General features: G+C 36.8%; 3 protein-coding genes across 3 annotated transcripts; 2 read left to right on the top strand and 1 right to left on the bottom strand.

Moving 5' to 3' along the window:
* The first annotated feature begins 2,356 nt into the window (after nucleotides 1-2,356).
* LOC107774566 (G-type lectin S-receptor-like serine/threonine-protein kinase B120) lies at nucleotides 2,357-6,114 on the top strand. Its single transcript, XM_016594125.2, has 4 exons — nucleotides 2,357-2,940; nucleotides 3,549-3,809; nucleotides 3,993-4,847; nucleotides 5,362-6,114. The coding sequence occupies exons 1-4, from the start codon at nucleotides 2,487-2,489 to the stop codon at nucleotides 5,844-5,846; spliced, it is 2,055 nt and encodes a 684-aa protein (XP_016449611.2). The 5' UTR covers nucleotides 2,357-2,486; the 3' UTR covers nucleotides 5,847-6,114.
* Nucleotides 6,115-7,836: 1,722 nt separating this feature from the next.
* LOC107774565 (pentatricopeptide repeat-containing protein At2g45350, chloroplastic-like) lies at nucleotides 7,837-9,999 on the bottom strand. Its single transcript, XM_016594124.2, has one exon. It carries the CDS (start codon nucleotides 9,923-9,925, stop codon nucleotides 8,045-8,047), a length of 1,881 nt encoding a protein of 626 aa, XP_016449610.2. The 5' UTR covers nucleotides 9,926-9,999; the 3' UTR covers nucleotides 7,837-8,044.
* Nucleotides 10,000-16,017: 6,018 nt separating this feature from the next.
* On the top strand, nucleotides 16,018-17,445 carry LOC142173612 (uncharacterized). The gene is made up of 3 exons (XM_075239234.1): nucleotides 16,018-16,656; nucleotides 16,706-17,251; nucleotides 17,356-17,445. Exons 1-3 carry the CDS (start codon nucleotides 16,018-16,020, stop codon nucleotides 17,443-17,445), a joined length of 1,275 nt encoding a protein of 424 aa, XP_075095335.1.
* Nucleotides 17,446-17,655: the final 210 nt, after the last annotated feature.

The raw sequence follows: 17,655 nt of genomic DNA on the forward strand, positions 1-17,655 counted from the left end.
TAGCGTGAAACATGAGTTATATGTTTAGCGAGCGAAATTGGAATCACATTGAGCAAATGAGCCCCGAATCGAGTTTCGTTGATTGACTAGGTTCGTATTATTATTTGTGACTCATAGGAACAAGAATCGTCGAATTTCGAGTTCGTACAATGGAGTTAGAGCCTTTTTAGTGAAAAAATATACTGCTGGTGCAAGCAAGTTTTGGTGTGGACTTTTAGTGACGGAAAATAAACTTTTAATGACGAAAAATTGACTTTTAGCGACGGAAAATGGGTTTTTATTGAGCAGTTTCGTTTTTTTAGCTCATTTCAACTTTTTTGGAGCTAGGGAACTCGGATTTGGACGATTTTTGAGACGATTGTCACCAAATGGATTGGGGTAAGTGTTTCCTACTCGGTTTTCATTATATTTCATGATTCTATGATTATTTTAATCTTTTATTAGTGAATCAATTGGAGGAAAATGAGATTTTTGCAAAATCTTTCAAAAATAAAAATTTAAGATTTGGAGGTCGAGTTGTTATCAGAATTTGATAAAATTAGTATGGTCGAACTCGTATCAGAATGAGTGTTCAGATTTCATGAAAATTATGTTAGGTTCCGAGAGGCGGGTCCCATATTGACTTTTGGTTGACTTTTTGAATGTGAAATTTTAAGCCGACGTTATATTATCCGGAATTATTTTCGATAATTTTTAATGAAGTTATACAATTAATTTGGATAGATTTGAACTGTCCGGAGGTCAATTCAAACAAAAAATCTATTTTGGAATATCGGCCTAACTCAGTAAAGGTAAGTATCTTGTATAACCGTGTGTGGGAGAATTTTCCCTTATGTATTGAGTCTTATGTGGAAATTGTGTGATTGAAAACCACGTACGCGAAGTGACGAGTACGTACTTGGTTTATATGTGCAAATTGTATCGGTTAAAATTCGTAGACACCATTATGTATTAAATTGAAAAATTGTTGGAACTTATTAAATCCCTTATTTGTCATGCTTCTTTCCTTGTTTGCTGAGGTTGTTTTTATATGATAATTTAGTGTGATTGCCACTTGTCTTTTATGTGAATTTTGTGTTTGTTGAGTTGCCATTTCGTGAAAATAATTTCATTATGGATTTTTCATATGCAAATAATTTATTAAATAATTCTAAAAGGAGGCATTAATCTATTTGCCAAAAATTTAGATTAAAGAAGGCATTGTTCCTTGATGAATTACTTTTCAGTTCATGTCGTTGAAATTGATATTGAGTTATAAAGGCCGTAAAGCATATTGAGGCGAAGTGTTAAATTGCGAAATATCATTTTGTTGAGTTTTTCTCCCAGAATAAAAAGGAATAACTATTTTGTAATACTGGCAATCAAAATTACAGAATTTCAGCGCACTCAACAAACGGAACAAATCACTTGACACTTATGTTTATTTGAAAATAATGCAACAATATAGAAAAGAGGGGAGAAATTTTAAGATTTTTCATATCTAAAAAATGAGGCCAAACCTCTAAATTTATAGACAAAGGAAGGGTGATGTGTAGAGATGCAATCCAAAAAGTGCCTTTTCCATTCCCTATTCACATCCTTTAAAGAAAAAACGCTACATTAAACTCAATTACTAACTATTATAGCTTTTATAAGATTAATAAAAGCACACCTTTTTATTAGTAACAACATTAAAAGATAGTTAGGAAATGGTAGCTAAATAATGATAGTGCGAAAATGGAATACAAAATGATTATTTTAAAAACATAAATTACTGACATCAGCATTTCTTGATTTGGAAAAATTACTGCACCAATGTTATAAAATGACACAGGAATTAATGCCTTGAGCAACTGATAAAAACAAAAATTCAAAATTCAAAACCAACCAGCATGTTTTCTACATTTATGACAAAACGTACTACTGCTAGACAGATTACAGTAGTCCTCTATTATTTTGACTGTCATTTTACTTAAAAAGAATTCACAAAAATGAATACCTCCCAAATCCTTAGTCCCTCAAAACCTTTTGTTCATCCCTCAAATAGAAAATCAAAACCTTTTGTTCAACCCTCAAAAGGAAAAAATAGTATACTCCTGTTTTTTTATCTTGTATGTGACTACGTTTATTATTTGAAACATCAAAAGATTAATTTTTAACCATATACTATACTCCATATATTTATATTTTAGTTATAATTCTTTTAAATAACTTATAGGATACTTCTTTTGTAATTTCTAATTCATAGATTATTCAAAATTATGGTCTTCCCAATTCCCATGCTGGCTAGTTACCGGTTACTGGTTACTCCAGTTACCAAGATTCAAATTGGATTCTTGGAGTTTTTCTTCTTTCTGCTTATTATTATTATATCATCCATACACCAGTAGTCATCAGTCACACACTGCTATTTCTTCTTCACAAAAGCCAACACTACTTTCTTGATTTTTGTCACCAAAACAACATCCCCACAAAACTCTCTCCATCATTTTCTTGCAAAACTAAACATGGGTTCTCTCTCTTTTCTCTCCCCCATTTTCTTCTTCATCTTAATCCTAGCATACCCACAACAAAGAGTTTTTTCTGAACCCATTGTTACTAAAACTCCTTTGTCTTTGCTAATGAGTATTAAATCTTCTTTGGACCCAAAAAACCTTATTCTTTCATCATGGTCAGCTAATGCTACTGACCCATGCAATGGTTCTTTTGAAGGTATAGCTTGTAATGAGCTCGGTCAAGTTGTTAACATTTCTTTGCAAGGCAAAGATCTTAGTGGGAAAATACCACCTGAGATTGGTCAGCTTCAGAGCTTGTCTGGGTTGTACTTGCACTTCAACAAGCTACATGGGGTTGTACCTAAAGAAATTGCTAACTTAACTCAGCTTTCAGATTTGTATCTCAATGTGAATAATCTCTCTAGTGTTATTCCTACTGAGGTTGGAAATATGTCCAATCTTCAAGGTTAGGTTAATTTTTTCTTTTGTTGCTGAAAAAAGTTGATGTCTTTGCTGTTTTTTTGGACCAGTTATGGTAGAAAGCCTTAGTCTTGATGCCTAATATTGACTTATTTTGAATGAATATTTGATCCTTGCAAAATAGATCTATAACTCTCTTAAAGAAACGGGTAGCTTGCTCAAGAAGTGATAATGCTGCTTGGAGGCTAATGATTTGCTGTTAGTTATTCAGCTATTTCACAATGCTTGTGTTTTTTCTTGAAAAAGCTTCAATTTTTAGTACTCCTTAGTCATTATAAGGTTGTATGAAAGAGGTTTGTATCTTTGATGAGGTGATTTTTGTTCCTATGTAGCTTTCAGTTAGGGTGATTAGAGTATGAAACACTTGAAAAAGCCTCTATCTTTGATTTGTTTAGATTTTCTCTGTTATTAATCCCTTTTCCTATTGCTTTGAGCTTCAATATGGACTAATGTTTCAATAAAGTTCAAAGCATGCTGCCAAACTTGCTAATTTCTAGTCACTTTTAGGTGTCTAAGTCTTTTTTCTGCTATATTTGTGGAATGAAATCTAGAACAAAATAATTGAGGCTCCACTTCATTTTTTTAATTGTACAGTGTTGCAATTATGCTATAACCAGTTGACTGGAAGCATACCCAATCAAATTGGGGCTCTGAAGAAGCTCAGTGTTCTTGCTTTGCAAGTCAATCAGTTAACTGGAGCAATTCCTGCAAGCTTGGGAGACTTGGAGATGTTAACCAGACTTGACTTGAGCTTCAATAATTTCTTCGGGTCGATTCCAGTAAAACTGGCTAATGCTCCAAAGCTAGAAGTTCTTGATATCAGAAATAATACCCTCTCTGGCAATGTCCCTCTAGGTAATTCAACTTGATTTGCTTGATTGCACCGTAATCCTATTTCACTTCTTCAGATGCTTAAGAAATGTAGCAATTTTAGTTTTTTATTTCCCCCAAATATGCATCCCTATGTTTATTATTAGACAGAATAGTGCAGCTAACTCTCTTTTGTTCTTTTTGTTTTGGGTAATGAATGAAATGAAGCCTTAAAAAGACTGAATAAAGGATTTCAGTACGCAAACAACCCGGATTTATGTGGAATTGAATTTTCTTCATTGAAACTTTGCACTGTTTCTGGTCTAAACCAAAACAGACCACAACCATTTCAACCTGGTTCAAATCGTCTCCCAACAAAAGACATCCCAGAGTCTGCAAACGTGCAAGCAAAACAAATGAGTCAATCCAGAAAATCACAAACTGCTGTGGTTGTTGGTGTTATTGCACTTTTTGTTGCAGTAGCAGTAACTGGGCTATTCACATTTTCATGGTACCGCCGTAGGAAACAGAAAATTGGAGGTACTCTTGATTCCGCTGATAGGCGACTGAGTACTGATGAGGTGAAGGAGGTCTCTAGAAGAAGTGCATCGCCCCTCATCAGCCTGGAGTATTCCAATGGATGGGATCCTTTGGGCAAAGGTCGAGATGGAACTGCTTTCTCTCAGGAAGTATTTGAGAGCTTTATGTTCAATTTGGATGAAGTTGAGTCTGCTACACAGTATTTTTCAGAGGCAAATTTGTTAGGGAAGAGTAATTTCACAGCCGTTTATAAAGGGACACTGAGGGATGGGTCTTCTGTTGCTATTAAGTGCATTTCGAAGACCAGCTGCAAGTCTGATGAAACTGAATTCCTCAAGGGACTAAAGCTCTTAACTTCACTGAAACATGAAAATCTTCTGAGGTTGAGAGGCTTTTGCTGTTCAAAAGGTAGGGGAGAGTGCTTTCTGATCTACGACTTTGTCCCCAATGGAAATTTGTTGCAGTACCTTGACGTGAAGGATGGAAAAGGAAAGGTCCTCGATTGGTCTACCAAACTTCACATAATCAAAGGCGTTGCTAGAGGTGAGCTACTGTTTGATTATTGTCTCATGTTTTTGTTGTAGATCTTTGACAACCAAATATATGCTCCATCAGATCTTAGCTACACGAGAAACTTCATGCGCTGATAATAGATGGTTTACATCTGAAGTGATAGAAAGAATAGAAACTTTTTTCTTTGTATGTGCCAACATTCAAGATCCACTGAAGTTAGAAATGATCAAGCGTCAATAGAACTGCTAATTACTCCTGTAATATATTGTGAGCTTTAATCCTGAAAGAAATTTTCCTTCAGTCATTGACTGGACTGTTACAATATTAGTGGGTACATTATTATCCTGGACAGCAAAGGAAATCCTATTGGTGATTTGTTTGCAGATAATACCCTACCAAGCATGTTGCGTAAGCTCTGTGTTCCCTCCTAAAGTCTTTCTATAGGTTTTGGTAGCGTACTCTTTTCGGCTATACATCTCGTGGTTAATACTATTTCTTGCCCCTGGTATTTGTATACCAAAACCTGATTTCTGTTGTTTAACAGGTATCCAGTATTTGCATGGAAACAAGGGAAGCAAACCTGCTCTAGTCCATAGAAATATATCAGCTGAAAAAGTACTCATTGACCAGCGCTACAACCCATTGCTCTCAGATTCTGGTCTGCCCAAACTACTAGCAGATGACATTGTGTTCTCAACACTCAAGGAAAGTGCTGCAATGGGCTACCTAGCTCCCGAGTATACAACCACTGGCAGATTCACTGAAAAGAGTGATCTCTACGCATTTGGTGTGATTATTTTTCAGATTCTCTCTGGAAAGCGCAGAATCACTCACTCGAACCATCAAGGGGCAGAGTTGTGCAGATACGAAGACTTCATTGATCCGAAACTTGGGGGCAACTTTGAAGAAGCTGAGGCAGTCCAGATGGCAAAGGTTGCTTTACTTTGCACTCACGAGTCACCAAATCAGAGGCCAAACATTGAAGTCGTCATGCAAGAACTGAATGATCTAATCTCCAGCAAGTCGTGAATGCTAGAGCAATGCCCAAATTGTCAAATGACCCTAAGGAGCCTGATACTAACTGTTATTGATGCACATGAGTGTTGATTGCCTGTTCCGCATAGGTTAGTACTAATGCAACTGGATAGGGATAGCCGCAGGAGATCAGTTCTCTTGTATTTTGTAACATAACCATGATTCCAAGCAAGTTTTCTCTACTTGCAAACTTAGTGTATCTGAACTGCAATCTCTATTTATCATTAACTTCTGGCAATCAGAAATGACCTCTATGTTATAGTAGCACTTTTCCATAGTATCATATTTTGTAGAATAGTCTTTTAACCATAGATCATTTCTCTATTTACTAATGATAGAATTAGAGTTCTTATTGAGGGCGCAGACAGGTTGTTTATCCTGTCTTGCCTTTAAGAAATATAATAAGAGATCATGAATATATGAAATGTACTTCAAGAAAACAGTAACTCTACTTCTGCAGTAATCTTAAAAAGGAAAAAAGAGGAAAAAGGGAATAAAAGAAAACAGAGAGAATATAATGAAATGGAGTATCCTAGGCTATATATATTTTGGACGTTTGTCAATGAGCACTACAAATTGATAAAACTGAATGGTCCAACTTACTCTCCAGAATATGATGTATCCCACAGCTAAGATCCAAATTCTTCCAATCCCAACATGTGATCTTCTGACGTTTGATTCCACCACCAGAAATTCCAAACAAGTAAATAAATATAAAATTTTGGCTGGAACCAACCAGGACATAATGCCCCCTCCCATCCCTTGAAAAGCATTGCAGAAAAACTTGACTATTATTTACGTCCAGACTTATTATTTTACTTCATGTTCCAAGAATACATGCTGATCATGTGGTTTTCATTCTTTAAAAAAAAGAATGTGGAAATAATACATGTTCAGTTTGGATTTAACTTATATATAAGCTGACAATGTAAAATTTTGTTTACACCACTATGTGAATTAATTAGATGATCTGGTGTAAAAATTATTTTGTGTGGTTCAGTTTTTGAAGACAACTAGGTTCTCGTGACCAGAGAAGCTACTTTATGGCTTCGGCCACTTTCTACTCTGTGTTGCCTGTGAATATTTTTTGTCCTTGGGCAAAGTTGTCATCCTTCTCCTGCCTCCACTCTAGTCACACTGTAGGGGGTCCCTATTCATCTACAACATCTAGCTCCTTTAATTAATTCATGCATTTTTTATTGCTGAAATTGTAGTAGTATGATTTTATCACAATGTGCTAAAATAATTCTTGGGAGGAGGAACCTAAGGTGGCTAAGGGTCCAAGGCAATTCAGAGTTATAGAAATAGTATGACTTTCTGTAGTAGGCTAACTTTAGTTTCCTACTCTAACTGAAAGCATGGAGTGGGGAGGCAATTGGTTACACATGTTCTACCCCGGGGTCATTTTGACAAACCAACTTAACTGAAAAACAGTACTGATCCTTGTCAAACAAGTCCCAACTTGTGCTGTTGATGGCCTAATTTTTGAAGAGGACATGAAATACTAAACCTTGGTAAGTTTCCAACTCGGCGATTCACAAATAATATCAGATCATTTTAGATCCTTCATTTTCACTCTGTCATACTGTGGCGGCCGAAGCATAACCTGGACCAAGCCTAACCGACCCAACACCAGGTCCAGCCCAAAAAAGCCGAAGCCTAGCCCGTGCAACGCTCCATTGCAAGATGACACACAAGCCTAACCCATTTTTAAGCTCTTACCTTGCATTGGCTGAACACAAACTATAACAATCTAGCTCTGTGATGCACCAAACAAATAAGAACTTTAATTACTTTCCTTTACTTTTTACTTGTCAATCCTTGCATTTACATTTTGTTTATTATGTTTCAATCTTATCTTTAATGCTGTCAATGCCTATTCCATTAACTGGTGGATTTTAGCATCCACACATCCTTGGACTTTGAAGTAGCTAGGGGACTCAAGATATGGGATTCAAGGAATTGTAAAGGAGGCAAAAGAGTGTTTAACTGCAGTTTAGAACTTCTCATATTAAATACATTGACTTAAATTTACAAGTTGCAGGATTGTTTTTCCCGGTACTTTGGTAATCACAGAGAAAAAGCTTAAAATAATTTCCCTGTCTGGACCAAGAAGATGCAAATGACTAGTTAAATTTGGCTTCCTAAATGGAGGTAGTTAATTCATCGAACAGAAAGGAGAGACCTCGGAGCTACATGCAGACCATCTGTAATGTGGAGTAGATCTCTTCAACCTGATCATGGGATTTGTCTCCAACAGAGAACTCATGGATAATTCCCTGGAGCTCAATCCTACTGCTGCCAACAATTTTCTTCAGGTCCCTTTCTTTCATTATTGTCCGAACCCTTCTAACATAGTCCCATTTACCAAATTGAGCATATATGTTAGACAAAAGCACGTAGGAACTTGAATTATGAGAATTTAGTCCAACTAAATGCTTATCCATTGCGCCTCCAATGTGGATGTCTTCTTGAGTCCTACATGAACTTAGCAGCGTTCGCCAAACTACATCATTAGGATAGATTGGCATTTCATTGACAAACTTTATGGCCTCCTCCACCTGCCCTGCTCGGCTAAGGATGTCAACCATGCATCCATAATGCTGGAGCTTAGGTTCCATATGATGTGCCCTTCTCATGATTTCAAAACAGATCATGCCTTCCTTTACCAGTCCAGAATGGCCACAAGCATTCAAAACTGCAATAAATGTGATATCATCTATCTCTAATGAAAGTCTCTCCATCTCCATGAACAATTGGAAAGCTAGGTCCCCGAAGCCATGAATGGCCAATCCACCAATCATAGCATTCCAGTGATCAACAGTTCTTTCTTGGATGTCATCGAACACGCCTATTGCACTATCTACACTGCCACATTTTGCATACATGTCTATCAAAGCAACACCAAGCCTTCCAGCCACAAGAAACCCATGCTCCTCTACGTAACAGTGTAGGGCAATCCCTTCATCGATGTACCCTAACTCTGCAACTGCAGAAAGTGCAATCAACACAGTGGTACTATCAGGAGCCAAACTACTCTCTCTTAACATATCATGAAAAACTTTCAACGCTTCAAGGCAGTAGCCGTTCTTGACATACCCAGCCATAATAGCATTGCAAGAAATCACATCCCTTTCAGGCATGTCATCAAAAAAACGTCTCGCAACATCAATATTACCAGTTTTTGCATACCCATCTACCATTATAGCCCAGCTGACAACATCCTTCTTCGGCATCACCTTAAACAAAGAAGTAGCCTTTTCAACATTTCCACTTTTCACACAACAACAAAGCATCAAATTCCAAGAAACCAAATCCCTTTGGGGCATTTTATCAAACAGCTCCCAAGCAACGTCAAACCCTTTGTCCAATTTGACATACCCAGTGAGCATAGCATTCCAAGAGACAAAATTCCTCATCTCCACTGGCATAAAATCAAACAAACAACAAGCAACATCAAGCATTCCACATTTCACATACCCATCAATCATTGTATTATACGAAACAGAGTCTCTGATAAACATTCTATCAAAAACCAGGTGACCATACTCAACACACCCACACCTTACATACATAGAAATCAAACAATTCTGCAAAAACACATCAGACCCAAATCCTAATTTCCTCAATAGTCCATGAACCTGCATTCCACACTTAACAAAACCCATTCTAGAACAAGCTTTCAACACTATAGATAACGAGTACTCATCCACAAAAACCCCATTTTCAAGCATCAAACAAAACACTTCAAAAGCCTTATATGGGTCCTTTCCATGTGAAAAAGACTTCATTATCACATTCCAAAGAAATGGGTCTACTTGGTTTCGCGTTGAACAAAAGAAATTATCAGAAAAGAAGAGAAAACGAGCAAATTCAACGATGGGCGTGTGAGGTGAAGAAGAGAATTTCAAGATAAGTTTTGTGGTCAAAAATGGATTTTTTACAAGTCCTGTGGTTATCAATCGGGCATGAACTTGATCAATGTCCATCTGCGTTTTACATTTCTGGGAGAAAGTAAGTGTTGGATGTGTTAAGTTCCATGCTTGGTTTGAATTTGCTACAAGAAGAAGCATCAGTTTTGGTGCTTTAAATTGTTTGTTCTTGAGCTATGTACAGAGTGAAGTGTTAGTTAATTTCCTTTAACGGCCAATATAACGGTTAAGACTTAAAGAGGATTGTTTGTGGATATTTTCTTGGTAATTGGGCTATAACGAATGCTGGCCCATAAAAATATCTGGCCTATGGCTTTTTGGTTGAAATGACATAAATGTTGGTATTTACTTGATAGTTTTGCGGCTTAATACATACAATCAGCACCATTTTCCTTTTTAAACATCTATAAGGTAGGAATTTCTTTCACTAGACTAGAATCACTAGAGTTTATCTCAAGTTAACCTCAAAATGAGCTAATCGACTGGTTACGGGGCCGTAATTGATCCCTAAGCTCGCGGGAACTGGTAAATTATTATTGTATCTCTTCTTAAACAACACTCTCTTTTGATTTCAAGGGTATTCTTTTTATACAGCTAGCAAATTCAACTAATTCTGCAACAATTGAATCTCGTTCAATCCATGAATACATGCAATTCAATCTCTAGAACATCCATCGTGAGATAGCTAATATCCCATGTTTTCACCACAAGAACTAATTGGTACCTCTCGTTCTTGATACAGATTGCTTCGCGCTTGATGCGTGGAAAAATAGACGACATGAAAAATTAAACTAGAAACCTATACTTTTATATTGATATATGTGATATATGTAGAGGAGTATGTGTATGTGTAGAAGTTTAGAAGTGTGTGTTGGGTTTTAAGCTTGTGTAGCTTAAAGAGGGTGAATGAGAAATGGAGGAAAAATGAAATATTTGAGTTTCCCTCCTTGGCAAAGGGACATTGTCCCATATTGGAGGAAGAAAAGGCTTTTGATGGGTATATATATAATTGCTCTTCTTCTAACTCTTAAAGAGTTAAGAAGAAGGCAAGCCTCGCGTTGTCGTCGTTGCTCGCTCTGCTTCGGCTTTGATCAAAGATTGATTGATTAATTTTTTTGGACAAAATTTCTTTCAATTATTTAATTAAATAATTAACAAAAAATTCAATCGGAAAGTTTAATTATTTATTACAGCAATACAGAACAATAACAATCTTAAGAAAATTATTTTATTCTGTATTTTTGTTTGTGGAGATTAAAACCTGTGTGGTTTTCTACTCCTTATGAATTTTACTATTCTGATTTGAAGATATAAAAACTTCATCAGAGTATTGTAATTCAGAAAACGATTTGAAAAACATAAAAACTTCATCGTTTTCTGTGAAACAGTATATAAAAAACTTCGGTTTTATTTCTTATACATACTGTTTTTTTGTTAATAACAGTATTGTTTACTGTTCTGGTTTTTCCATTAATTGAATTCTTCTGTTGTTTACAACGAGAAAATGGCAATTGATAACGGGAATTCTTCTGCGACTGTTGCGGCAACGACGATAGCCTCGTCAAGCCGGACTGCTGTTCCACCGGCAGAGAAATCGGGGAAATTTTTCGGAGCCAACTTTAAAGGATGGCAGCAAAGGGTGTTCTTCTGGCTTACCACACTTGGTATGCAGAAATTCACTAGTGAAGAACCTTCAGTGCCTGCTGTGGACATGCCAGACAACGAAAAATTCATGATTGTTGAGGCGTGAAAGCATGCAGATTTTCTTTGCAAAGGCTATATCTTAAGCGCTTTAGAGGATGACTTGTACAATGTGTACAATGTGATGAATACTTCGAAAGAATTATGGGACGCACTTGAGAAAAAGTACAAGACTGAAGATGCATGCTTGAAGAAGTTCGTGGTTGCCAAGTTTCTAGACTATAAAATAATAGACAGCAAAACTGTTGGAACCCAAGTTCAGGAGCTTCAACTTATTTTTCATGACCTTATTGCTGAAGGTATGGTCGTGAATGAAGCATTTTAAGTGGCTGCAATGATTGAAAAATTGCTAGATTTCAAGAACTATCTTAAGCACAAGTGCAAAGAAATGAAGTTGGAAGATCTTCTGATTCGTCTCAAGATTGAGGAAGACAACAAAACAGCCGAGAGGAAGTCTCGTGGAAATTCAAAGATCATGGGAGCTAATATCGTTGAGGAGACTGATCCAAAATTAAGAAGAGAAAGAGATCTTCTGGACAGACTAAGGAGAAGAACAAAAAGAAATTCAAGGGCAGCTGCTACAATTGTGGAAAAATCGATCACAAAGCCCCTGATTGTCGTCTCCCGAAAAAGTATAAGAAGAAGGGACATGCCAATATAGTGGAAAAGAATGATGACATTGATGATCTGTGTGCAATGCTTTCGGAATGCAACTTAGTTGGAAATTCGAAGGAGTGGTGGATTGACTCTGGAGCCACTTGACATGTTTATGCTGTCAAGGAAGTATTTGCGACCTACTCTACTGCTGGTCCCGAAGAAGAGCTTTCCATGGGAAATATTGCAACAACCAAGATTGAAGGTTATGGGAAGATATTCCTGAAGATGACTTCCGGCAAGGTATTAACGCTCAACAACGTTCTTCATGTTCCTACTATTAGGAAGAATTTAGTTTCTACTTCTTTGCTTGTTAAGAACGGATTCAAATGTGTATTTATTTCTGATAAAGTTGTTGTAAGCAAGAATGAAATGTATGTTGGAAAGAGCTACCTCACAGAGGGCCTCTTCAAACTAAATGTAATAGTTGTTGACAGTATGAATAAAATTTCAGCTTCTTCTTATTTATTGGAGTCAAATAATTTATGGCATATTCGTTTAGGACATGTCAATTACAAAACCTTGCAGAAGTTAATTAACTTAGAAGTATTGCCTAAATTCGAGTGTAATAAATTAAAATGTCAAATATGTGTTGAGTCTAAGTTTGTAAAACATCCTTATAAGTCTATTGAAAGGAATTCAAATCCTTTAGACTTAATTCATACTGACATTTGTGATATGAAGTCGACACCATCACGAGGTGGGAAAAAGTATTTTATTACTTTTATTGATGATTGCACTCGATATTGTTATGTTTATTTGCTTAATAGTAAGGATAAAGCAATTGAAGCATTTAAGCAATACAAGAATGAAGTGGAGAATCAATTGAATAAAAAGATCAAAATGATTAGAAGTGATAGGGGTAGAGAATATGAATTTCCATTTGCAGAAATATGTTTAGAATATGGAATTATCCATCAAACTAATGCACCTTACACACCTCAATCCAATGGAATTGCGGAAAGGAAAAATCAGACATTAAAGGAAATGATGAATTCTTTATTAATAAGTTCCGGATTACCGCAGAGTTTGTGGGGCGAAGCTATCCTTACAGCTAACCGAATACTTAACAGAGTACCCCACAATAAAACGCAATCTATTCCATATGAAAAATGGAAAGGAAGAAAATCCAACTTGAAATATTTCAAAGTGTGGGGGTGTCTAGCAAAGGTACAAGTTCCTTTACCTAAAAGGGTTAAAATCGGACCAAAAACTGTTGATTGCGTTTTCATTGGATATGCTACAAACAATAAAGCATGTCGGTTTTTGGTTCATAAATCCGATAATTCCGAAATTCAAGTTAATACGGTAATGGAATCAGATAATGCTGAATTCTTTGAAAGCATCTATCCGTATAAAACTGAATGTGAGTCGTTAAGTGAAAGACCTAAACGACCTCGGAAAGAACCAAAGGAAAATACTCCAAGTATAGAAGATCCAAGGCGTAGCAAACGTCAAAGAACATCTACTTCCTTTGGACCAGATTTTGTGACATTCTTGCTTGAAAATGAGCCTCAAACTTTTAAAGCAGCTATGTCATCTTCTGATTCAACATTTTGGAAAGAGGCAGTCAATAGTGAGATTCAATCAATTTTGGATAACCATACATGGGAATTGGTAGATCTTCCTCCGGGAAATAAGCCTTTAGGTTCGAAATGGATCTTTAAACGGAAAGTGAAAGCTGATGGCACTATTGACAAATATAAGGCAAGACTTGTTGTCAAAGGTTATAGACAAAAGGAAGGCCTTGATTACTTTGACACTTACTCGCCAGTAACGAGGATAACATCTATTAGGGTGTTAGTGGCACTAGCGGCCGTGTATAGTCTTGAAATCCATCAAATGGATGTTAAAATAGCTTTCTTAAATGGAGAATTCGAGGAAGAGATTTACATAGAACAACCTGAGTGTTTTGTGGTTCCTAGTAAAGAAAAGAAAGTGTGCAAACTTGTTAAGTCGCTTTATGGACTTAAACAAGCACCCAAACAATGACATGCCAAATTTGACCAAACAATGTTGGCAAGTGGGTTTAAAATCAACGAGTGCGACAAATGTGTTTACATTAAAAACACTCCAGGTCATGAAGTCATTGTTTGTTTATATGTTGATGACATGTTGATAATGAGCAAAAACATAGCAGATATAAATGCTACTAAGCGCATGTTGGCTAGCAAATTCGATATGAAAGACTTAGGAGTTGCTGATATGATCTTAGGAATCAGAATTCACAAGACTCCACAAGGTCTAGCATTATCACAGTCTCACTACATTGAAAAGGTACTCGACAAGTTCAAGTATTTGGATTTCAAAATTGCCAAGACTCCAATTGACGTGAGTTATGCACTTCAAAAGAATGAAGGTGAAAGTGACTCACAACTGGACTATGCAAGAGTATTGGAAAGTTTGATGTATATCATGAATTGTACGCGATCAGATATAGCATGTGCTATTAGTAAACTGAGTCGGTTTACAAGTAATCCCAATCACATACATTGGATGGCAATGAAACGAGTATTGGGGTATCTCAAACATACCCAAAATTACGCTTTGCATTATAACAAATATCCCTCCGTGATCGAGGGATATAGTGATGCAAATTGGATCACTAGATCATTTGAAGTTAAATCCACGAGTGGATATGTTTTCACAATTGGGGGTGGAGCAGTGTCTTGGAAATCATCCAAACAAATATGCATCGCCCGTTCTACAATGAAATCTAAATTCATAGCTTTAGATAAGGCCGGTGAAGAAGCTGAATGGCTCTAGAATTTCTTGGAAGATATTCCATTTTGGCCCAAACCTTTGACACCTATTTGTATACATTGTGATAGTCAAGCGGCAATAGGCAGGGCAGGGAGCGTTATGTATAACGAAAAATCTCGTCATATATGACGGAGATACAATACCGTTAGACAACTACTCTCTAGTGTTGTTATCACAATTGACTACGTAAAGTCAAGAGATAACGTGTCAGATCCACTTACAAAAGGCCTATCTAGAGAGGCAGTTGAAAGGTCATCAAAGGGAATAGGGTTAAGGTCTAGGACAAGTCATCATGGCGGTAACTCTACCTAGTAGACTGGAGATCCCACGAGCTAGGTTCAAAGAGATCAAATAAAGTTATGAATGACGGTTCAACATTGTCAAATAACTCAACCCATTGTAGTGATGAAGACAATGTTAAGAAATCGAGGTAAAACATTAAGGCTTTTTGATGAGTCAACAAAGCTTCAAGGTTTTTTAATGATTTGCTAAGTCTGGCAGGATATGACCAGATAGTGTGTAATTAGGATTACACGTTTAGAAATCACCTATGTGAGTGTGAAGTGTAAGCCGCTTCAAGGGGAATGAAAGTAAAGGCCCATTCTCTAAGCACTCATGAAACCAGGCGGTGTTCATGGCTGAAACGAACACAATTGTGAGAACCATAGATGGTTAAGGATTGATTGTGTAACTTATGTTGTCTAGGTATACAACAAAGCTCGACGGTTCAAAGATATCAAATCTACCGATTGACCGAGTATATCCGATATAAGTTCACTACGAAAAGTTCAAAGGGAAACCTACTTATCCAGATGCAATTAATTCTTGCATGTAAAAGTAAAACACACACGCGTCCGTACATTCCTTTATTTCTCTTCAATTCCTCTCTCTCTCTCTCTCTCTCTCTCTCTCTCTCTCTCTCTCTCTCTCTCTCTCTCTCTCTCTCTCTCTCTCTCTTTCAGCTAATCTACTCGTTTGCATGTCAATTAATCCTTGAAGATCTGTAAGAATTTATCATGGTATCAGAGCAACGGTCTTAGGATTCATAGCTCTGATCGAAGTTCCACCAGAAATTGGAATTACAGAGCACCGACGAAGCTCCGATTTGAGCAGCCATGGATGGAAATGAAATTTCTTCGCTTGATCACAATCATCTGTTATTTTTACAAGTTGGAGACGCTCCAGTACTCGTGTTGATACCGCTCAAGCTCACTGAGCCAGAAAATTATGCCCTATGGAGTAGAGCGATGAAATTAGCATTGCGAGGAAAGAGCAAGCTTGGTTTTGTAGACGGTACTTGTGTGAAAAGCAATTACAGAGGAGAATTAGCAGAGCAATGGGAGAAATGCAATGCTATTGTCCTATCGTGGATTGGAAGCACAATATCGAGTGAGTTAATGTCGAGTATTGTATATGTTTCAAATGCGAAGAAAGTTTGGAATGATTTCCAAGAGAGATTTGACAGATCTAATATCACCAGAATTTATCATTTGTGGACTGCAATTGTGACTCTAAGGCAAGGTACTGATTTAATTACAAGTTATTATTCAAAAATGAAGGATCTGCGGGATGAACTAGATGTATTGGCTCCTTTGTCCTCTCGTGATTATGAGGAATCTAGGCCGTCTGTAGATCACTTGAAAAACATAAGATTGTTGCAATTCCTTATTGGATTAAATGAAAGTTATAGCAATATACACAACAATGTATTAGCAAAGAGACTAGTTGTAACTGTTAATGAGGCTTATGCAATTGTTAGTCAAGAGGAGAGTTAAAGGACTTCAGGTACATATACACATACAGAGATCCGCTTACAATGCTAGCAGGAAAGGTCAGGACTTCAGACCTAGAAAACTTGGCTTAATTTGTGAGTACTGTGGGTATAAAGGACATCTAAAGGAGAATTGCTTTAAAATAATTGGATATCCACCTGATTTTAAAAGCAAGAAGAAGAATCAGACAAGTGGAGGAAATGCATATGCTAATAGTGCAAATGCAAATGCAACTAATGCAAAGGAAGAGAGAGTAATGTCAGCTATCCAAGCACCTGGCCAATTTTTCATAGAAGAGCAATACAAACAGCTGGTTAGTTTGTTGTCAAAGCCTAATGCAGATGACTGTTATGCAAATATGTCAGGTATAATCGCTCTGTTGTCCACTGCAACTATGTGTGATTGGGTGATAGATTCAGGGGCAACACATCATGTTACCTACTGTAAGGATGTCTTAAGGAACATTAAGAATGCTGATAATCAAGGATTGCATGGAGTGCAACTACCTACAGGGAATAAGTCCAAAATCACACGTATAGGAAATGCAACCATACTTCAAAATAAAACAGTCAAGAATGTGTTATATGTTCCAAGTTTTAAGTTCAACATACTATCAGTGTCTAAACTTACTATGGATCTCTACTGTTCTGTCATATTTTCCCTGATTTATGCATATTTCAGGATCTTTATAGTGGCAGGGTGATGGAGATTGATAAGGAGAATAATGGGTTATACGTACTGAAAGAGAACATAACACTAGCAGCAACATGATCTTTTACAAGGGAATGAGTTGACATTGAGCTTTGGCATCTGAGGCTATGGCATGCATTAACAAGGTCCATGGAACACATTCCAGAACTGAAGAATAAAATTGATTCTCAGGTTCAACAGAATTGTCAAGTTTGTCCTTTGGCTAAGCAATGTAAGTTAAAGTTTCCTGTTAGTAGTACTAAGCCTACTGGTTGTTTTCAGTTAGTTCAT

This window comes from Nicotiana tabacum, chromosome 19 (genome assembly GCF_000715075.1).
Source record: "Nicotiana tabacum cultivar K326 chromosome 19, ASM71507v2, whole genome shotgun sequence".
In the NCBI taxonomy this organism is placed as follows: Eukaryota; Viridiplantae; Streptophyta; class Magnoliopsida; order Solanales; family Solanaceae; genus Nicotiana; species Nicotiana tabacum.